At 35.7% G+C, this 23,877-nt stretch overlaps 2 protein-coding genes across 3 annotated transcripts in view; one reads left to right on the top strand and one right to left on the bottom strand.

Moving 5' to 3' along the window:
- Nucleotides 1–1,776: 1,776 nt before the first annotated feature.
- The window catches only part of LOC106674240 (protein TFG-like), a 24,302-nt gene continuing 2,201 nt past the window's right edge, over nt 1,777–23,877 (bottom strand). The window contains exons 3-7 of one of the 2 annotated variants that reach the window (XM_014406857.2): nt 17,898–18,134; nt 10,419–10,532; nt 10,160–10,360; nt 8,892–8,976; nt 1,777–2,338 (exon numbers count right to left, since the gene is read on the bottom strand). In XM_014406857.2, the coding sequence (XP_014262343.1) occupies nt 2,152–2,338; nt 8,892–8,976; nt 10,160–10,360; nt 10,419–10,532; nt 17,898–18,134 (824 nt within the window). In that variant the 3' untranslated portion in view covers nt 1,777–2,151. Of the gene's footprint in view, nt 2,339–7,730; nt 8,387–8,891; nt 8,977–10,159; nt 10,361–10,418; nt 10,533–17,897; nt 18,135–23,877 lie in introns of those variants that run through there. The other variant, XM_014406858.2, reaches the window with a different exon arrangement.
- LOC106674050 (4-coumarate--CoA ligase 1-like) overlaps nt 21,316–23,877 on the top strand; it is a 15,376-nt gene continuing 12,814 nt past the window's right edge. The window contains exon 1 of the mRNA XM_014406491.2: nt 21,316–21,392. The gene's annotated coding sequence lies outside the window, so the exon portion shown is untranslated. The remainder of the gene's footprint in view (nt 21,393–23,877) is intronic.

Here is a 23,877-nt window from a genome sequence, read left to right as displayed (position 1 = left end):
CCGTCCTCAAGTTAAATCCCAGCCCAGACCATTATACTGCCTTGTCCAAACTGCACTGACGTCGTCCAAACGACATTCTCCCCTGTTCTCAGTAAATCTTCAGCACCTGCTATCACTATACAGACGGAAATGCAATTCATCAGTAAACATAACAGCATTAAATTGGTGTTGTCTTCTAGGCGCTGGCGCTTGCTGTACCATATACTCCTGAGATGCTGGTGGCAGGGGTGTTGCTGCAGGTCATCTCCAACAATATGACGCCAACTTCCCACAAACGATTATGAATAGTTTCTGTTATAAAGGCCTTACCAATACATCTTGTACTTCATTTGAATCTGACGAGCACTATGGAAAGGGTCTTGTAGCAATGACAATATTTCTGTCCTCCCTTAGCGTCATAATACGCTGAGAAATCCATTACCTCCACCAATTCATTTTTCTTCTTCATTAATGCTTTATATAACAGAACCGTTCAGATTTTCGCGCACGCCAAGGGTGTTTTTAAGCTGCATTCTCCACACAGACATATTTTCCACATTAAACTGTGAAAAGAACCTTGAAGCAAGACCTGAAAATCCTCTGCAACACGAATTCTGAGCATTCAGAGAGGACGTCCGAGTGGAGCCAGTTGCAGCCAGTCATCACATTTTCAAACATAGCCTGCGACGAGTATGATTTTGGGACCAGCTTGGAACTCTTCTGCCAAGGCTCAGAAATCCTACATAAAACTATGATTCAACAGCTGATGACAGCTTACACACTTTTGAACAGGCGAGAGTTCATAGGCAATTTCACAGCACACCTCGCTCACAAAAATTTATCAGAATTCAATACAACTGCTTTATGATTTTTTTTATATTAATCATGTTAATGTCTTAAATAATAATTTGTGAGAGACAAATGTGACAGGTATAAATCTTGGTTTATTTCCATAGATAAGCAAGGAGCTCACATATTCATTGAACGAACGAATGTATCGATGATTTTTTCAAAGAAAAAAAAACAATTTGAGATTCATCATAATCCATTTAATTTTTTTCAGTTTTTTTGGTTCAATTTACAAATATAGTAAATACAAAGGCTTAATAAAATTTGTTATCACTTAAATACAAATTAAAAAATCGAAAAAGACATTACGTTCCAAAAAGTTTTGTTTGCAAATTACTCCAGGAAAAAATTAAACCAACATATTGATACATTATTTAGATAAAAGGAAAAAATTTTAGTTGCTATTAAGTTGACAGAGAAGTTCTTGGACTAAAGCTGAGATCATTTTAGGCAAGAGAAGTTTTAGAGAACTTTTTTTTTAAATTCAATTAAAGCAGTCTTTTATTGAAAAATTTCCCATGAAATAATAAAAAATAATTTAACACTGCAATCTATTTCTAATGGTGTACAACAGTTTAATTTTATTTTAGTTTTAAATAATAAAAAATTGTACTACACTTTAGTGTTCGCTGTTCTCATTTTATTATCACCTAATGCTGGCTGTTAAGACAGCATTTTTTGTTTAATATTAAATATTCTAAAATCTAATAAATGCTTTTAAAGTTCCAATAATCTCAATTTTGAAAATACTTTTATTAAAATTAAAAAAATGAGCATTTAATCCTTATACTTTTAAATTATTTACAATTATAAATTAAGTTTAAAAAAACAAAAATTACAAAATTTTGCACAAAAAAAAATGAGTGCCAATGACTAAAATCAAGTGTTAAAATTAGAACTAAAAATTGTTTAAAAAAATAAAATAAGGGAGAAAAGACAAGTCCAAAATTCATTACTGACTATATATTTAATAATTAAAAACCACAGATTGCATTCATTTATACACCTTATAAAAACCCCTTGAAATGTTTACGCAACCGCTTCCTTTGAATTACATATTTTTTTAAATTTTTAATCAATTTTTTAAATGTTTTTTTTGGCGGGCGAGAAACTTTATTCAAATTACATTTAATATCAGAAACTCGAAAGGGAACAATGAGAAAGAAAAAAAAGGGCGAGGAAAAAAACCTATGTATTTTTTAAGAAGAAAGGAAAAATCAAAAACGTACAACCGTCTTTTGAATTCCTATGTTTAAACACAATCCCATCCCCCTTATTCGTATCGCTCAGACCCATTCATTCTTACCCACATACACCGACTTCTCACTGGTACTTGGTATATGGGTTCTGCGGCGGTTTGGATCCGTAGGCAGCAGGGGGGAACCTCATCTGTGAAGGATCGGGTGCCCCTCCCGTCGTCGGATCTGAGTAGCCGCCCCGGTACAAAGGGCCTCCGCCTGGTGGCTTGCCGTGAGCGCTTGCCGCGCTATGTCCAGACGATGTGAACTGCCTGCAAACAAAGAACCAAAACATTTGATTTTTCTTCAATATTATAATTAAATATATTAAAAATATATGTGTATAAAAATCAGGGATAAGGCAAATTTGAAATAAAGAAAAACACACTACTTTCAAGCTTTCAAAGAATATATCACCTTAATATTTGTTTTAATTTATTTCTATTTTTGATAATGAAATTATTACTTAAGCGGACTACATCTACCACCCACTCACCCATTCTATTGTTTTGTAAATTAAATCTACAGCATTTTTTATGACAAAAGGAAAACCACAGCACAGACTGTTAAGAAAATTTGTGATTTATGGTAATATTGCTTCGGGAGAAAGCACCGTCCATTAGTTCGGTTTAGAATTGCAAAATTTGTAGTTAGAAGACATTGAGTGTTCTAGTCATCCTACAACTAAAAGTGACTGAATTTATGATTTTGTCGCAAATAACCCACAAGTCATGAAAACAGATGGATATTGGTATTAGTTCCTCACAGTTGATTGAGAAGAAAATAAATGACTGAGAAGCAACTTTGAATCGGGGCTGTTCCCAAAAAAGACAACTTTGACCCAAGTTTGGACTAATTTTTAAAATGTCAGTTCAAAAACACTCTGATGGACAAATTAATAAATGTTATAGAGCAGCGGTTACCAAATATTTTCTGTTTATGGCATCCATCCCTTAATATATCAGAATTTTTCAGCATCATCCCAAGCCAAAACAATGATCTATCTCAGCATGAACTTTAAGATAATATAATAATTCATTTTCAATTCAGAAAAACATTGATATATCTACACATGTTTTTTGTCTGCAATTTTATTTAATAAATAATCAAAACTCCTGACTTTCTTGTGAAATTGAAAAGCGATTAAGCACTTATTAGCAAAAATATAAAAGCTAATCCTTTTTTTGGGCACCAATATAAAATACACAAATGCAGCTGTCTCATTAACATCCACATTGAGGTTGGAGACTACCGGGGTCTTGGTTTTAAGGTTTTCATAAAGGTGGTTTAGTTTTTAGGGTTTTTTTTTTATAAAGATAAAAATAGGGAAAAGGATAAAAGAGGTGGCCACAAGTCCTACTGCACCTCGACCTGAATAGATCTATTGTGCTCCCCTGTTATTTGTAACTCACTGGCCAGCTTCAGGTTATTAACCTCAAAAGCTTTGCCAGTGGCTCTTTGGTGTGGTCTTTCTTGTCCTAGTTGCAAGAACCTGCACCTACATAGACCATCACAGAAACAAAATATGTTCTGCACTCTCCTCTTCCTGGCAGTATCTGCGCAGTGTTTCTTCTGTCTGTACTCCTATCCGGTGCAGATGCCTTCTTAAGTGGCAGTGCCTGTCCAATCAAAATCTTGGTTTGGTTGCGATTGTCTTTCAGTAATTCTTTCGTAAGTTTTGCGGATGGTCCTTCTATGAATCTACTCGGGTGCCTCCTACCTGTGGTAATTGTTCTATCAGGTTTTGTGGTGAAACAATGAGGTGCACTCATTAAGGTTCCATTTTAAGATGTACCCTCTTTTGTGGCAGGCTGCTAAGCCGCAGTACCGTTCTGGGCCCAGAGAGTTCATGTTGGCCCCCTTTTTGGCCAACAGTCAACCTTTTCGTTGCCTCTATGCCCCGAATGTCCAGGGACCCAAGCCAGGGTCAGGTCATTAGTGTCATTGATTTCCGTCAGGGCCTCAATGCAGTTCCAAACATTCTTTGCCTTTGCCTCGTATGCTGCCTGACTGTCATAGAAAATGACTATATTCCGAGTATGTATTCCTAGCCTTTTTTTTATTTCTCTGGCGCATTGTTCTATCACTAGGATTTCAGGTCAACCCGCCGTCTAAATGGAGAGTGACCAAGGGACCTACTTAACAACAACTAGGTTAAGACGCCATTGGGCTACTTACCTTTCCCAGCCTTCACGCCATTTTAATTTTTATTTATTTTATTTATTAACATTTGTCAATTAATTAATATTTATGAAAGGTATTGGTTGAGATAAAAAAGTCAGCATCACGAGAGGTGAGGTTGAGATGGTTAGTTAGTGTCCGAGCGGATCAAGGTCACGATAACTCAAGTGATAGTGTAGAGGCGTATTGAGCCGAAGGTCGTGGGTTCGAATCCCGCTCGTGACGATGACTTTTTTTATCTCAACCAATACCTTTCATACACATTAATCAAATGAAAAATTTTAAGTGGTCAATCGAACCACGAACTGTAATGGATTTAATTTTTAATGTNTATATATATATATATATATATGTGTGTGTGTGTGTGTGTGTGTGTGTGTGTGTTTAAGTATGCATATATGTATGATTTTTTTTATAATGTTAAATTTTCTTAATCAACTAATGTGTATCATTTGTTTGTTGCAAAAGAGCAGGTTATTAACTTCTTTCTGAGTACCGTATGACACATGCTTTTAAATCATTTGGACATAATAGAAAAAATACTAGGCCACTTTATTATTTTAATTTGTTCTTTTATTTCTACAAGGTGGTTATATATTAGGGAGATTTCCAAAAACGTAAGAAACATTTTGTTAATAGCTCGCAGACGCAGGTTTGACTGTTAACCCCGCTAAATTACAGTTAGCACAAACATGAATTGACTTTTTTGAGCACTTTACATCAGAAAGTAAAAATCCCATCTGAGCAAAATTTATGGGCTCAAATGTTTTTTAAATAGTAAATTCATCCCTAATTTTGGATCATCAACTGCCCCTTTAACACGCCCAATGCAGGTGACCCCATAGTGGAATCAAGCCCGTCTCTCTCTGACATGTTAAAAGTTTTTTTACTGTATTTTAATACGGCTCCAACGATTCAAAACAGCCTGGAATATCTTCTTGAGAGCATTGTTCTCGAGTCTCACCTTAAACTGTCAGATAATACTCCAAACGCATTTTTTTTGCAAGTTTGACCTTTCTTCTAAGTAATAATATCTTCTAAAATTAAAAATAAGTTTTGTCTTTACGTAAAAACCAATATTTTTTTTTTTTGGAAATTCTTTGATTGAATATAAAAAATATATTTTGCATTGTATAAATTCACTTTTCCACATCCTACATGTATTTGTTAAATGTAAACAATGTTGTAATTCCCAGGCCCTGAAGATGATCTCAATAAAGGTCGAAACGTTGGCATGATAAAGAAAAGGTTTTTCTGAAACCTACATCACACCAGACGCATCTCACGATTTCTGAATAATTACCAATATTTTTTTATGCTTTTGTAATTAGAAAAAATTACTGAGTTGATTTTCTTCTACAAGAATTAATTTTACCTTTGTTTTCATTACAAAGTTCATCTACTGCAACTCAACTTTTTTGAAATTATAATTTATACTTTTATTTTCTTACAATGTGTAATAATCATAATTAAATTCACTAATTTCATGGTCTGCTTGACCAATTAATATATTACAATTAATTAAGGTTTTTAGTTGAAATAAAAAAGTCAATGGCACGAGCGGGATTCAAACCCACGATCTTTGGCTTGATACGCCGCTGCTCTACCACTTGAGCTATCGTGACATTGATCTACTCGGACACCAACATCCCATCTCAACCGCACCTTTTGAATTTTCCCTCCTTTTTGCCATTTTAATTAATAATTTTTTAAAATGGCAAAAAGGAGGGGAAATTCAAAAGGTGCAGCTGAGATGGGAAGTTGGTGTCCGAGTGGATCGAGGTCTATCAAGTGGTAGAGCAGCGACGTATCAAGCTGAAGATTGTGGGTTCGAATCCCGCTCGTGCCATTGACTTTTTTATCTCAACTAAAAACCTTAAGTAATTGTAATAATCATAATATTGTTTCCAGAATCGCCATAGCCGGCGTTTGGACGTAAAACATACTGCAAGCGACAAGCAATATGCACTCAAACATGGTTTTTGAAATTGCACTAAAACAAAATTTTTACATCATTCAAGTAATAAAAAATAGGTTAATATTTATTATTTTTTAAATTTTAATTTATATAACTTTATTTTTTAATTTTAAACAATTCAAATGAATGAAAAAAATTGTAAATATGTAATTTTATTGTTGTAAATACGCTGTTTTATAATTTTTTGTTTCTTTTTTAAATTCATTTTGCAAAAATTAAAAACGGATAGAAACAAATGTAAATAAATTTTCCTTATCTAAAAATTTTTTTCCAGTCTTTTTTGTTCAGCATGGAAATATTTTTCCTCATTCACACATTGGTGAAGAAAAAGTCATCAGAACAGGTTTTTGTAATGGTTAAGGGATTAGATAAAATGTGTTGACTTTCGCCACATACTCTCCAAGACTCCATTGTAGAAGTCACTGTCTCAAACCCTACAAAATTGCACTTTTGAGTCGTTAAACATTATTTGCTAATAATTAGAATCAACCTGTCAAAAAAATCCCGTACCTGGCAATAGTCTCTTATTTCTGTACTGCATTGAATGGGTAAAATGACCTCCGAAAGAAACCCAAAAAAACTGTGATGAGCCGGAACCCACAAAAACTCCTGGTCAACCCTACGCTGAGCAATCGTCGCCTTGACTCAACTTGACAAATTTTTTTTTCTAGTTCTTGAAAGTTTTTTCTTTTCCTCTTCGTAACAGTATTGCAATTTCCTTCTTTTGTTAAATTATAAAGTATTTTTCCTTTTAGACGTTTCTAATCCAAATAACAGGTAAAGTATTGCCTGACTTAGGCCCTTCTCGATTGAACTCGAGGCCTTGTGTAGAAACACTTGATGAGTATAATAATAAAGATGTAAGAGAAAATACATTGTTTAAATTTTGAGAAATTTAAGACTTAACTTGTTAAATTCCTATCAAAGTTTAAAGTTAACTTTGTTTATTTATTATTTTCGTTTGTTTTTTTCCTTTTATGGATAGTTTAATTCTTCATTATTTCTATGTAATCTTGAAGTTCAACCTTCAAAAGCTAGAAATAATGAGCAGTATTTTTTTATTTATGCAATTCTTTTTTTCTTCTAGAAACTGTTTCTGATTAAAATAATTAACTTACCTTTTTGTAAATATTTTGAAAGTGTGTGATTTTTTTTTCATTGTTCCTGCCTGATAAATGTCGATTTGGAAGTCGGTTTAAATCATAATTATGAATTTATGTTTTGTCAATCCACTTCGGTGAAATTGGTCAAAAACGGCTTGTCATAAATGAGCTGTCCGTGAGCAAACCAGAAACATTTATGTTGTGCCTCTCTTCTGTTTGTTAGCAGATTTTGAATTTTCCACAATAAAGACTGAACTGAACACAAAATTAAACGTCTGCCAAAGAAGGGAAAAGGGGTTTAAGAAAATCAACACCGAATTCTTTGAATCATAGATCTCAATTTATTTCCAACGAATTTTGTTATACAACAATTTACAGGTTATTTTTTATTTTTTTATTTTTGGTAAGATGACTTTATGTCTCAAAAGCTAAACTTAACACTGCAGCACAGTATTTTCTTTACAAATACATAGCATTGTTATTATGTAAAACACAAGGAATAAAAACAAGATCTATTGTCTATCACTTATAAAAAAAATTCTAAGAGAAAAACTGTCTTTGAGCAAAACTGATTCTAGAAGCCAGAAATTAATTATTTTTAATCAAATGTAAATATTTCTCTATAAAATATCCAACTTATTCCTACAATTTGTTTTGAGTATTCTTTAAAAATAAAAAAAAGAAGAAGGAATGTAAAAAAATCAAGGACAATACTTTTATAAATTAGAAAATACTTTTTTAAAAACCATACACAGCATTCCTGGCAATGAAGTCTCTATTATTACAAAATCAGGACTTCAAAATTCAAAAAATAAAAAGAAACAAAAGAAAAACTAGAATTTTTCTTTTTTTGAGAAAAAAAAATCTTAGGTACATTGTATCACATCGGAAACACGCTAAGTTAATCAGTTTTACTTAACTAGCTGTCAGTAGATTGATAATTTTTTTTGTTTAAATAACCAAAAAAGAAAACTAAAAATTAAGTTTTAAGTTGTTATTATTTTTTGTCACTTTTGCTTTATAGGTTCCACTTGCAACGCCGCTTGTACATCGTTTCCCTTCAGGCAGACAAGAACAGAAAACAAAAAATCGTCCAAATTACAAACAGAGATAACAAAATCTATTAACAAATAGAAGAAAAGTTCTGAACACAACTCCCCCTTCAATAACAAATTAAAATAAAAAACTTTCTTTAAAATAAAAATTAAATTATAAATAAAAATGGCAACACAGTTATTATTTTATGAGAGTATTTCAACTAGGATGTTATATTAACCTAGTGTGCCAATTTGAAAAAAATTAAGAAAAGCCCATTTGTAAGTATGGCGGGTTCGAATTCAGGACCGCTGGATTCGAACCCGGGACCTTTACTTTACAGTCATGAGCGCCATGTAAACACCTAAACCGTTGCGCCACCGACACCCCTTATATTTTAATTTTTAAACAGGCAGGAAGGGCAGGCATTTAATTCTTCAAGGATATGACAGCTGTGATAATATTGAATTGACAAGGTGGTCGAACGTATTTCGGGCACTGGAAAAACTAGTCACATTAGGTACATACCCTTGCAAGTACGGTGAATACTGGTTGAAAGAAGACGAAGAGGCTGGCATCATTCCAGTAACAGAATATTGGCCAACACTATAACCTGAAAACAAAAAATCAAAATGTTTTATTGGTCTGGTGTAAAAATATGTTCAATAATAATTTTTTTAAATAAAAACATTTCCATTCAATTTTTAATTCTCGTGTGTTTCAATCGTTTAAACTGACTTATACTTAACGTGTACTTAAGTTTCAAGATTTATTCATTCTATCAATAAATGGTATCCCGGTGTTTTCATAAATTTTCTGACAAACCATCAAAATTAAATAATTTTTAGTAAAACTGATGAATTTTGATCTCATTTAATTTGGTTTACAGGAAGCATTTATAATTAATATAATGACAAAAATGCATATGGATTGAAATTTAAAAAAAAAAAAAAAAAAAAAAAAAAAAAGTGTTTGTCATTGAGTATAACCGACGAAAATCTGGACCTTGGAGAATTTGGTTACATCACATAGCACCGTCAGGCAGATCTGCACGGGGTAATACAATCTTATGGAAAATTGGACATTGGATTGGCGTCGGGTGGCTTTGGGTCATGTCGCGTTGCCTTGCGTCAGGTGTTTTCCCCTCGTTATTAAAGGAGGCTTGGTTTGTGCCATTACGTGTGAACTGTAGGGTTCTACACCCCTGCAAAGTTTCCTAATGATCGGTGAAGTCGTTTCATAATTATCACCTTTTTTCAATCAAATAAGGCAAAAAATTTGAGATAAAATTCTTTTTTGATTTTCTTGAAAATTTGAATTCAATGAGATTGGGAGTGCTGAAAATGAATATCCACTTTGTTTCTTGCTTACAAAACAAAAAACGAATAAATAAAAAATAATAATTTAACCAATTAGATACCAATTTGCTTTCTCGCAGATTGATCGTTTAAGATATAAGAACTACTGGAAACTCTAATAATTTAAATGTGGTAATTAGTGACCGTTAATCGATAATTATTCAGAAATCGTGAGATGCGGTCTGGTGTGATGTAGGTTTCAGAAAAACATTTTCTTTATCGTTCAACGTTTCGATCTTTATTGAGATCATCTTCAGGACTCAATAAAGATCGAAACGTTGGCACGATAAAGAAAATGTTTTTCTGAAACCTACATCACACCAGACCGCATCTCATGATTTCTGAATAATAATCTAATAATTTATTTGTTCTAGTATCGCCAAAAAGTTTAATTGTATCAGCCTGAGATTAATTAAATTGTTTCAATCGAGTGCTTACTTTGCTGCTGCATCTGCTGCTGCAATGCAGCCGCATTGTGGCCAGGGTGGTGGCCATGGCTGCTTAGCTGCATGCCAGCAGATTGTGCTGCAGCAAGCTGTTGTTGTTGCTGCTGTTGCTGGATAAGCAGCCTCTGTGCTTGTTCAGCTTGCTGTACTTCCAAAGGCCCCTTTGTATCCTCCGCTTTCGATATCGGCGTGTCTGAAACAAAAGACGGTGTCACATTTCGGCTTAGTTTATTTTCACTCGTCATATTTACCTTTTCCTGAGTCGGATTGTTTCTTCTCTTCTACTGACTTGTCATCGCTCTGGAGCGGATCAAATTCTTTAGAGCTAGCCTGGCTGGATATACCTCCATTCGGTTTGTTATCGTCTATAAATAAAAGAAAATTGTAAAAAAATCAAGCCTGCTAGTAATGACCAAAATGTAGAAATGTGTGCGTAAGCATTTGTAAGTTTTGGCAGTCAATCCGATCATTCACATCCCAACTTTTTCACTTTTCCTTTCTGTTCTGGTTAACTGTGTTAAAAATCAGCAATGACAATTATCGAATACAACCTATGACATGCACAAGTCATATAACTCACAAAGGCCTAAGGTTATTTCTTGTATATGTATAAATAATTTTGATGATTCTTAAGGTGGCCATTCACGATCACTCCAAATGGAACCTCGCCAAGCCGTACAGCTCCATTTGGAGTGCCTGAAATTTGAGGGGGCATTCACGAACGCTCGACAGCCAGTCGCTCCGAACGTCAACCAGTGAATTACCTTCTCAAAATGGATGACGATCTCTTTGCTACGCTTCTGTTAGTTTATATATTAAAAGCAAAAATCCCAAGAGAAAATGGTGTAAGAAGTGGCTCCTGAACAGAAGCCATAATACCCACATCAATTTGATGAAAGATCTTTCCCTTGAACCCGCTGATTGGAGGAACTATTTAAGGATGGATGAAATGTCTTATTTATTCATTATATTTAGTGTTCTATTGACTAAATTACTTCTTTCAATTACTTAATCTTTTTTGTAAGGTTTTGGTTGAAAAAGCTAGTGCCACGAGCGGGAATTCATAGCCTTCGGATAAATACACCGTTGCTCTACCACTTGAGCTATCTTGACTTCGATCCTCTCCGACACCAAAAAATGGCAAAAAGAGAGAAAATTCGAAAGGTTGTAGGTTGAGATGGGGAGTTGGTGTCCGAATGGATCGAATTATCGAAGTCACGATAGCTCGTGGTTAGCGCATTTAGCCGAATGTCGTGGATTCGAATCCCCTCGTGACACTATTTTTTCATTAAGAGAAATCATTACTCTACATGAAAGGTTGGCAGCCACATTACGTTGTCTAAGTTCACTTAAGTTCTCTACTACGATTTCTGCTCAGCGTTTAGGGGTTATCAATACTGCGTCTCTCGTTGCATTTGTATCCTTTGTTTTGAAAAGGTCGACCAACTGGTTGAGGACCGAATTTCTTTTATTTCTATCGTGGTAATCATTGTCCCCCACTTTCCATAAACATGGTAATCTTTCATACAATTCAATCACCTCAACAATAAAATCTCAATTGGATGTTATTACCAATAAAGAATAAACGTTTTTGAATTTTTGAGAATGTACGACGAAGATGTTTGCTCAGCAACAGAAAGATGAAGACTGCACCAAAAGAACGCGGGTTTCCCCATTCACGACCAAGCCAGCGTACCAATATTCCACCGTTCACAACAGGTTTTCTAATTCACGAACACGCCATGCTGTCGTCGCGCCGTAGATATTTGGAGTGGCGTGATGTAAGTTTGGACTGGTCGAATATTCGGCACAGCCTGGCACGCCAGTTCAGTTTTGCCATTGACGTGGTTTTTGGAACGGCATCGCTCCGTTTGGACTGCTAGGAGCGATCGTGAATGGCCACCTTTATAAGCTCTTTTATTTGTCTTTGACATTAAAAAAATATAAATAAAAAACATCTATATGCTCACCATCCAAAAATATTTTTAAAGCTTGGTCATTTCTGATCAGTTTTAGCCTGCTCCTCTTTGTTTTCCCCTGACAGATGCATTTCAGTCAGACCAAAATTGCGAGGATAAGCTGATCAAAATTGTTAGAAACGATTAAATTACAGATTCATCACCCTATAGACATCGAGAGTAAATCCCACAAGGATCTATTAATGCTCCACTAGAAAGTGTAATAATTGAAATTTTGCTAGTTAACTATGGAAGATGCCATCTCTAGGCGGATGTCAAGCACTGAATGCTCTCAAGAAATGTCCACCTGGTCAACTCAAACTCAAGCCTCGCAGAGAATGGAATGAAATCAAAAATTATTTCACAAAAATATCAAGCTTCTTCACTTTTCATGCTGAAATATAAGTGACCCAGTGCTGGTTAAGCATGAATTACAGACTCGCAAACCGACACTCACCGTCAATTCTTCACTTTTTTAACGGTCAGCTTGCTGCCTGGGCTATTGCCAGCACCTCACATTTCTTTTTCCAGCTCACGTTTAAAGATTTTTTTTACAAATATAAGATAGCTCTCCTGTAGGAAGACTGGCGATCTTTCTGGTAAAGTTTCTGGGACATTATTTCTACTTTTTAGCCCCTCCAAATGTGGCGAAAAGAATCTAAAACTATCATACCCAAACATTCAATCATTACCTAGCCTAATGGGCCATTTTCAGAGTACTCAATATTCCGTTGAAAACCCACCCTCATTCACGCTAATAAATACATTCATAATTTATGTACAATTAAAATTTACATTTGCACAATGAGTATAAAATACTAACCTAGATTGGTTGGTTTATGGTGCACTTGATATTCCACCATAGACACACCCATACATACACCACTATCACACTAATAAATACATTCACTCAAGTGATAACCACTCATATATGTATAGTTAAGAATGCAGAGCGTATTTAATATTACAACAGTGCCTCCACCCATTCACTCTACAAGAAACACCTAGCCTAATACTAACCTAAATCGGTGGGTACGTTGAGTACTCGACCCACCCATCCACACTCAATTTCACGCTAATAAATACATTCATTCTACACAAAATACCAAAGAGAAAACTAACCTAGTTTGGTGGGTCTGTGGGGTACTCGATATTCCGTTCACTACCCACCCATACACACACACATTCATGCCAATAAATACACTCACTGCAGGAAGGGGAAAAAGACCACACATGGAAAAAAAACATCAAGGGCGACCATATGCATCTATTTGCCTCAGATATTCCATTAATATTTTACTGCCGTCATTGCTGTGTTGTAAAACCTCTTTCAAACTTGAGGAGAGGCCACATTTTATTCTGTGTGGCACCAATAGTTTGCATTCTGTTAGTATTTGTTTGACAGTTATTTGTACACAGGAGGCATCTCCACAGTCTTTTCTTCGTCAAGAGATGACCATGTGTCTGGTGTGGCCTATTCTTAGTCGAACCAAAACTTCTCTCGTTCATAATCTCCATGGCCCACGGTTTGACCGACTGTATCTCCTTTAGTTTGTCGGTCATTCTGTCCCAGCAGTTCTGCCGGTCTTTCCAACAAAGGTTCTTCATGTAGTTTTTGAAGTCCGCTGGACTCACAGGAGTCTCTGGGCCATGTGGCATTATCGCTGCTCTTTTGGCAGTCCTTCACTATTACCCTTTAGTCCAAACCACCTTTCTACTGTTATTAGTACTTGATTGTCAACATCACTTACGAAAATTGAAAACAGACAAATATAAAAAGCTATCAACTCCAGACCAAGGGACATAGCTGAGTGACCAGCATGTTAGAAGCTCGGCTTATAGAACCCATGGTCACCTCTGACCCTTTGTCCATACTCCCCCAACTCCAACAATAATTTAATTTAAAAAAAAAAAATCCTGCCATACAGGGGGGGTAACATTCAACTACTTGTTGATGTCATAACTATTCTGTGTGATAATCAGTTTAGTATGGGGAAAGACGTTAATTATACCGCATACCGTAACTGTCTTTAAAAAGGCTGTAACCCATCCAAATGTCCCACTGGTTGGGATACTTTGGCTCCCGTGAAGGTCAGCTGCATTGAACGTATTAAAAACCCTGCGGTAAAAACATCCTTTGGTCATGTAAAAATCAAAACAAGCCGTGTTTAGTACTTAGTTTATTAGACTCATCACTTTGTGATTCCAGCTCCCGATTGTTGTCCATCATTGTCAACAAACGCAGAGCCTCTGGATCACGTCATTCAAACCGAGCAATTGTAACCTTCGTCCATTGTCGTCGATAACATTTCCACGTTGTCCAATATTGGCAACAAACACACGGCACTCAGATCATATCATTTCAACCAAGGGATTGCAACCTTTAACCATTGCCGACACCAACAGATCACTTTGTGATTTCATCTACTGATTATTGCCCAGAAACGCACTGCCTGCAATTTCCATCATTCAGACTAAGCATTTGCAGCCTTCTTCCATTGACGACGCCGACGGATTGCTATGCCATATCATCTCCTGGTTGTGGCCCATTATTGCCACAAACACAAAACCTGGGGATCCCATCATTCAGACCAAGCAAAAGTTCATCCATTCCGACACCAACAGATCACTTTGCGCTTACATCTATCAATTGTTGCCCATTATTGGCAAGAAACGCACTGCCTGCAATTTCCTTCATTCAGACCAAGCATTTGCAGCCTTCGTCCGTTGCTGAGACCTACGGATCGCTACACCATATCATCTCCTGGTTGTGGCCCATCATTGCCACAAACACAAAACCTGCGGATCCTGTCATTCAAGCTATTCAAGCCTTCATCCATTGCTTACGCCAGGAGATCGCGTTGCAATTCCATCTCCCAATTGTTGTCCATCATTGCCAACAAACGCACGACACACAGATCGCATCATTCGGATCGAGCAATTGCAACCTTTGTCCTTTGCCGATGCTAATGGATCGCTGAGTAATTCCATTTCCTCATTGTTACCTATTAATGGCAACCAACGCACTGCCTGTGATTCCCATCATTCAGACCAAGTGATTGCAGTCTTCATCCATTGCCAATGCCAACAGATCACTCTGCGATTTCATCTACTTATTGTTTACTAAAATGGGCAACAAACACACTGTGCGGATCCTGTCATTCAGACCAAGCGTTTACAGCCTTCGTCCGTTGTCAACAATACCATTTACCCGCTTTGCGATTCCATCTCCAGATTGTTGCCCATTATAGCCAACAAATACAAAACCAGTGGAATCAGTCATTCAGGCCAAGTGATTGCAGTCTTCATCCATTGTTGACACCTATGGATCACTTTGCAATTCCATCTATTTATTGTTTACTAAAATTGGCAACACACTGCCTGCGGATCCCGTCATTCAGACCAAGCAATTCAAGCCTTTGTCCATTACTGACGCCAGGGGATTGCTTTGCGATTCCATCTACCGAATGGTTTCCAATATTACCAACAAACACACCAAACATGGATCACGTCATTCGGACCAAGCAATTGCAATCTTCATCCATTGCTGAAACCAACTTTGTGATTAAATCTACCGATTGTTGCCCATTATTGGCATTGCCTACAAATCCCATCATTCAGACCAAGCATTTGCAGCCTTCGTCCATTGTCAACCCCAATAGATCACTTTGTGCTCACATCTATCGATTGTTGCCCATTATTGGCAAGATACGCCCTGCCTGTGATTCCCATCATTCAGACCAATCGTTTGCAGCCTTCGTCCATTGCCGGCACCCACGGATCGGTTCGCGATTCCATCTTTTGATTGTTGCCCATTATTGGCAAGAAACACACTCCCTGCGGACCTCAACGAATCGCTGTTGCCTTGTCAAAATTCATCAGTATTTTGCATACAAAGCATCTGACAACTGTTGACAGTTGACAATCTTCCCACCATGTCATCCATTTACAATTTCTCAGGTCAGACTTTCCGTCTAACAATCCAGGATTCCACAATTTTAATTTTATTTGTATAATTTTTTCATTCACATACCTACTCAGCCATTATTATTTACTATGCCGTCCAGCCAACGCATATAATTTATATTCTTCATCTTAGTTACTACCTTTGAGTTTTATATTTATATTGTAAACCTTATTCTTTTATATTTCCAAATTTAGTTTTACTAGCTTTCATTTTATCTACATGTCAATTCTTGGTAATAAATTTGTTTTCTCTGAATTTTCTCATGAACATTGATTCCTTTCCCAGCTAGAGACTGGCATCTACTCCCCTACGAGGCTAGTTGATCTCGCATTGTAAAACTTTTCCTCAATCCACCTATAAAAGTTATTCAGATTGTCTTGTCCTCGATAAATTTTTAGAACCCCTATGTTCAAGATTTTGGGAATATTAAAAAATCTCATTTGTTTATTTTGCCAATTTCTTTATCGAGTCGATAAAATTAATCTTTTGAACAGTGAAATTTCCCCAAAACGGACACTTCTAATAACCGGACATCCTTCATAACTGAACAATTGCTTATTTTATTAAGAAAAGTTCTGGACAATACATTTATAGATTTTTCATTGAATAACACTCTTAAATGCCTTGTCGCTACTTGGTCAGTTCTCAAATTGTGATTGTGACAAACTAATTTGGAAATGAGTACTAAAAATAAAACTATACAAAAACCAAACTGCTGGAAACATTTTGTTTTAGCAAAATTACTGTGTATTTTTGGGTTTATAGTGCGTGTTTCTACCTTTTTATACTTCAATAATGTAGTCTTTAATACGTAATTTTTATATATTTTTTTATCATGCAATATAAAAGCATGCTGAATAAAAAAAATCTACTCAAGGATAAACTTTGGAAGAAATTTGCAGAAATAAAATTACAATGAAGTGGAAGAAAATGGACAAGGCAGGGCGGATGAAAAGAAGATGTATTTTTATCTATCTGACCTTTTGATTTCGTCCAGGGAGGGTCTACTTTGTTATTTGGGTCCCCCCATCTTGGCTTTTTACTCCTCGACGCCTCGCAACTTTCACCCGAATCGTCTTTATCCCAATTGATATTTCTCTCTCGTACCTTACAGCTGCCTAAACAGCACATAAGTCTCGATTTGGTTTTGAAGAGATTCGTTATGGAAAGTTTTCAACAAATATAATGTGTGACACTGATGAATCAAAGAGGGGGAACATACATTTTTTTTTCTCTCTCTCTCTTTGCCATGTACAATAAATAATTAATTCACATGTCAACTCAAACCTAAATTTAAGCATGCAAATTTAGGTTAATTCGCATTTTCTATATAAATATGGAAAAGTTGTCGATGTTTGGAAAATATTTACTTTCGTAAAAAAGCTCGATGGTTTTTCTTTTTTTTTTTAATTATTCTTTCAAACCTAAAATCTGGGTCATTTGATTATATAATTCTATTTGCAACGATTTGAAAATTGATTTAAATAGATTTAAACTTGGTTTATGAAATATAAATGTAATTAAACTACTTTTACACTATTTTTTCCCAACACTTCCAACATTTTACGATTTGTCTCTACGAACAAAATATTTCAAGCGGTTGTAAAAAGTTTGATGGAACAAGAAGCAAACAAATAGAAAGGTTTCTTACAGAAAAGTTAATTATAAAAATTAAAAAAATTAGTCCATTATGTTGATTATTTGTTTTTAACGGAAAAAAATCAAGCAGATGAGAACAAAAAACATGCATTAGTTTAAAGTATGTATTTAAATGCTGAGCATGCTTCAGAAGGTGAAGTACTGACTTTCTTGTGACGAAGTTGAATGTGACTCGTAGTTCCTGGGCTCTACCATGTCCAGAAACTGGTTGATGCTGTCTCTAATCGTCCGGAGTTGGCTCCGGATTTTGTAAGTCTGCGGCGGCTGGTAGAGGCCGCTCTTGTTTCCCTCCCCGCTTACGAAAAGCGTTAGTTTGAGAACCCGGCTATATTGTATGGCGAAGGAGAGGTCGGAACTGTCGAAAATTGTTATTAGGTCACCATCTGGAAAAAAAAAAAGAAAAAAAATGTTTTTCATCGCGTTATGACACTGTTAAAAAAGTTAATACAAAATATTGACATCTTTCTACCAGCAAGCTTTTTCAGAACATGAAACAAGGCACCTACTACCATCTGGGAAGGTCAATCACTGATACTTTGTATTAGACATGATACCAAATGAGAATGTCAGTGGCGATTTAACTTTTGTCAAACAAACACCTAGTAATTTCTCATGTCTAGTAGTAGAAACTATCAAATATTAAGTAGCTAAGATGGCAAGGCATAAAGAAGAACAAACACTGAAAATGGGCAAACCACCCATCTACTAAGTTAGGATTGTGCAGGGTTGCTCAATGTCTTCAGGCTAAAAGAACCTTATAGAGATTTACAATTAATTAAGGTTTTTAGTCGAGATAAAAAAGTCAATGGCACGAGCGGGATTCGAATCCACGATCTTCGTCTAGATACGCCACTGCTCTACTACTTGAGCTATCGTGACTTCGATCCACCTGGACACCACCTTCCCATCTAAACCCCACCTTTTGAATTTTCCCTCCTTTTTGCCATTTTTCAAATGTTGTGTAATCGGATTGGATTCTCGGCAACAAATGAAATGGCCACGGAGAGCTTTAGTGAAGTATACTTCATTTAATTCACTAATTTCGTGGTCCGCTTGACCAATTAATATATTACAATTAATTAAGGTTTTTAGTTGAGAAATGGCACCTTTTGAAATGGCATGAAAAATGGCAAAAAGGAGGGAAAATTCAAAAGGTGGGGTTGAGATAGGAAGTTAAGTGGTAGAGCAGCAGCGTATCTAGCCGAAGATCGTGGGTTCGAATCCCGCTCATGCCATTGACTTTTTTATCTCGACTAAAAACCTTAATTAATTGTAATATATTAACTGGTCAAGCGGACCACAAAATTAGTGAACTTATAGAGATTATTTTTTTTTTAAAGTTTGGTCGTTTCTGATAATTTTGGTCAGTCCCATCTTCAATAATAGGGTCTGTAGGTTTTTTTTTGCAGGTCAAAACAGAAAAACAAACCTGTATAGACAGAAATCTTACAGACACAAATCTTTGAAGAGTTACAGGCCAAAACAGTGAATCGTCGGAAATGACCAAACAGCAGATTTATCACTTGACATCAGTCATGACCACATGTCACGTTTTGCATGAATTTCCCGGGAGTAAATAACTTATCTCCGACATTTGGGCCAAATGTTTAGAAAAAAGCAAAACAAGAAGCTCAAAATTTTCAAATGGACGTTGAAACCTAAAAATAACAGAAAACATGCGACAGACACATGCCAAGTTTTCATTTTCGTGTAGAAAAGTTTTTTTTTGGTATTGCTTTGCCTTAAGACATACAGCAATTGTTCGAGTAAAAATATTAACCTTATATACACCATACAGAAATATCACAGATAAATTGCTTGAATATTGAATAAATAATCATATAAATAAATAATAAACAAATAAACTTCTTTTTTTTAAATAAGTTATTCCTGCCAGGCTTGAACCGAAGGCTCCAGGAAAGCTCACATCCACGTCTCATTTCATATAGTAACATCGCAGTCCTGGAAGAATGCATAAATCAATTTGTAGGCCTCGACCCTTTCCAACACAAGTAAATTCTCCCAGCTGAGATTTGGTAACCTCCCTCAGCTGGTACAGTTCGTCAAAGAGGACTTTCCTACTTTCTTCGTATTCTGGGCAGTCAAAGACTATATGTTTGATGTTTTCTGGCTCATCAAACGTTGCGCAGTTTGCCGAGTCTCTGGCATTTGTTCTGTGCAAGTACGTTACGCATATGTAGTGACCTGTCCGGATCCGAGATATTACCGAAAAAAAAATTTTCTGCGCATTTTATTGCACTGAACCATGGGTTTGGGCTGGGGGAAAAGTGATTTATATACACTTCCCGCCACCCCTCTCTTGTACCATGCAAGCCAATCTATTTTGGTCATTTTGATGTCGTGGTATTCCCCGTGTAAGCCGCTTGTTTGGCGAGTTGATTGACCACTTCATTACCACGGATTCCAACAAAAAACCACTCTCTTCTGCGAGGACTCAAGATTGTGTATCAAATTTATGATTTCAGTCAGTAAATGGTCGCACTTCGTGTTTGGGTGGAACCGCTCAATCTGCTTGATCAAACTCATACTGTCGGTTATGATGCCGAAGCTTGTTCCATCCAAGGTAGCTGCATGATCGAGGGCCCTGATTAGCGCATACTTTTCGGCAGTAAAAATAGAGACTTGACTGGGCAATGCTATATTTCTTTTAATCATCAACACCGGATCATAATACACGCAGCCTACACCCCCCCCCTCAGACCGATCCATCAGTGGGAAGTTGGGTAGTGCCTCGTTTATGTCTGCTGTAAAAAGTTTGTCCACAATTTGTCGTGGGTAGCCAGAATAATCTTTTAGATACATAGTTAACGTTGTGGTCATAGTCTTAGGATAGCCCAGTTGTAAGAGGGAGTTAATTTACTTTTGTAGACCAAGTATAGCCCCAGAATAACTGCTTGGAAAGCATTTACACTAGGGGGAGATTTCTTTTTGACCCAGTACTTTTCAATCATGACAGCTTCTGTCAACGACACAATTCTAGTTCTAGCTATCAGAATGGTACAAGTTTATTATTTTGTTCACTGCTAGCAAAAAGAGAGGTCTGAAGCGTTCTATCATACCAGTGTGAAAAGCTAAGCAAATAAATGTGTGGTGATTAGTGACCATTAATCAATAATTATTCAGAAATCATGAGATGCGGTCTGGTGTGATGTAGGCTTCAGAAAAACTTTTCTTTATCGTGCCAACGTTTCGACCTTTATTGAGATCATCTTCAGGGCTCAAAGTGTTTGTCTGTGTAATTGTGCCATTCTTGCATGTCGTGTTGAGAGTGCCCACAATAAAGAAAATGTTTTTTTGAAACCTACATCACATCAGACCGCATCTCACAATTTCTGAATAATTAAGCAAATAAAGTTGTATTTAAAATTAACAAAATACAAGATTGTTACAATTTATTTACACAGATAACTCTTAGATTCGCCTTCTAATCAGACTTCCTGCTTGAGCGCTTGAAGGATTAGATAGCCACGAAGAAATTGCCTCGGACATCCTTTAGTCATTTTTTTTTAAATCATTTTTCCAGACTTTCAACAGCCTGAATACGAAATTCGTCCTTTCAGTTTGTACTTCTCAGGTCACAGTTCTTATGCTTTTGTGACACCGCTATTTTCCTCCAAGAGGTTAGTCGAGGCCAAGAAAAAGTCCAGGGGTATTTTCTTTAATTAGATTTTGGTTTGGGAAAAATTTACAAATCATTTTATGTTTCTATCTTGTGCATATTGAAAGTTAATGTATTTATTAGAATGAATGTGCAGTGTGGGAAGTCAGATGGTGGAATATTCATTTCCCCATCAACTTTCAATCAGATTAGTATGTAGAATAAGGGAGAGGTATAATAGTTAAAATTGTATTTAGTATGAAAGAGAATCCTAGGTTTAAATCACTGCATGCAATGAGGGCTGAAATGATCTAGCTATTGACGACTCCTAGAGCGTTACATTTGCAGCAGGATGGATCAGGTCTGAAGACCCCCTGGTCCAAAACTTACGTATTATTGGCTAATTACTTGCTTATTTTAAAATTTATTGATTAGTTTTGTAATTGTAAGATTTCTTTCTACAGTCTAGAGGGTGGCGATCGTGTAATCTGGTCATTATCAATCACAACCCAGACACAGTGATAATGTCAAAAAGCTGATAAGGCAAAAGGCTACAAAATTAGCTTTTAGTTATGTTGCCGTAAACGCCTAAAAGGAGCAGTTATTAATATTAAAGAAATAAAAGTTGATGTAAAATATTAAGTTAAAGTTCATAAAACCAAAGATTTGATTATTTAGGAACCTCCCAAACAAATTTAATTTTTGTAGATACTTTGTTTATTTGTGCTTACACTTCATCAACTCAACTTAAAAAATTAGTCTGTCAGGCCTAAAAAATTACTGGAATATGCGTTTATCCCAGTTTGCTAAAATTTGAGTTTTGCCCTGAGGGTGCAATTATTCTTAAACAGCAAGTCTTTGGGTCCCCTGTTCCGATTTTCGTAGGAAACAGATCTGTTTTTTGCATATCTACTTAAGACATTTTTGTTTCCTTTTGTATACATTGAATGTGAATATACTTATTAGTGTGAATGTGTAGTGAAAAAGGGTTGATGCCAGCCCTTCAATTAAATTAGCCATACAGTAAAGAGTGATGGAGGAGTGAATTCTGGCACCCTAATCGAGTGAATGGTACACAGATAAATCTGAATGTATCGTATCTTTAAGGGGATGAAGGATGGACATGTTCACTATATCGACAAAAATGAAAAATACTTATTACGTGCCAACTTGTAAAAATTTAAGAGAAAGAAGTGAATGTATTATTTAAGAAGTAGATAAAGCACCAACACTAAATTAAAGATGATTTTCGCAAGAGATTTAGATAAAGACTGAGATATTATAATACAAAATATTCATAAACAAAGAACCAAATAGAATGAAAGCAGGATTATAACTGTACTTTTGTAATTAACTTTTTTTTATGTTTTGGTTAAATTTTAATAATTTTTACAACTAATAACGAACAAAATGAAGGGTGGCCTATAATTTTGTCCTGGAATATAAGTTTGGTATACTATTTACAATATATTATAAAGTTGTATTGTTAAAAAGGGCGATGTAACTCCTCCATCCCTACAGGAAATATTCAGAGAATGCTGAATTCTGGCGAAGGTTGAATTTGATTTTTTTAAAAGATGCACTTGAAGATTCCGTAACTTGTTAATGCTATAATGTGGAAATGAGCTCATTTACGACAGCTGGAGACAAATGTTGAACGTCCAGTCGGTCAAGTTTGACAAGCTTTACTTCGAATTTGGATAGCTGTTTCTTCCCTAGGGAGAGTTTTATTTTGTTGAAAAGTTTAGCATGCCTCAAATGAAAAAAGTGAATTAACTCTTTATTTTGAAACGTTAAATTACTTGTAGCATTTATTAAGCATATGCCATTTAATGGTTTTGCTATTTTATCTCCACGTGTTGTTATAATCGTGCAGAGGCTGTAGAAATGGAGGCGTGGAGTGGAGAATAGCACTCAATTTTGTAGTTGCTACCATACGCCATCCTGTACTCTTCTTCCGACCATAATCATCAACGAAGCCGAACAAAATTTCTTATTACGTGCCTACTTTTCTTTTTTTTTTTTTTCTCCCAGCAATGTATTAATAACAGCCTTCTCACTTTCTGATAGTGCATTCCGCCTTGTCATTGTAAAAACTTAAAATACATTATTAAAGTGAATACATTATTTAATAAGTAGATAGAGCACCTAACTCTAAATTAAAAGGTTTTGATTGAGATAAAAAAGTCAGTGTCACGAGCAAGATTCAAACCCACGACCTTCAGCTCAATACGCCGCTGCTCTACCACTTGAGTTATCATGACTTCGATCCACTCGGATACCAACTTTTTATCTCAACCCGAAGATCGTGGGTTCGAATCTTGCTCGTGACATTGACTTTTTTGTCTCAACCAATACCTTAAATAAAAAGAATAATTGTAAGAAGTAACTTGGTCAATTGACCACAAAACATAAATGGATTAATATCTAAATAAAAAGATGATTTTCACAAGAGATTTAGATAAAGACTAAAGAATGCTGAATTCTGGCGAAGGTTGAAATTTAAG

This window comes from Cimex lectularius, unplaced genomic scaffold (assembly GCF_000648675.2).
Source record: "Cimex lectularius strain Harlan isolate CLEC.00 unplaced genomic scaffold, Clec_2.1 scaffold176, whole genome shotgun sequence".
NCBI classification, from domain to species: Eukaryota; Metazoa; Arthropoda; class Insecta; order Hemiptera; family Cimicidae; genus Cimex; species Cimex lectularius.
The sequence above is the reverse complement of the archived record's forward strand: the minus strand, read 5'-3'. Positions and strand labels throughout refer to the sequence as shown.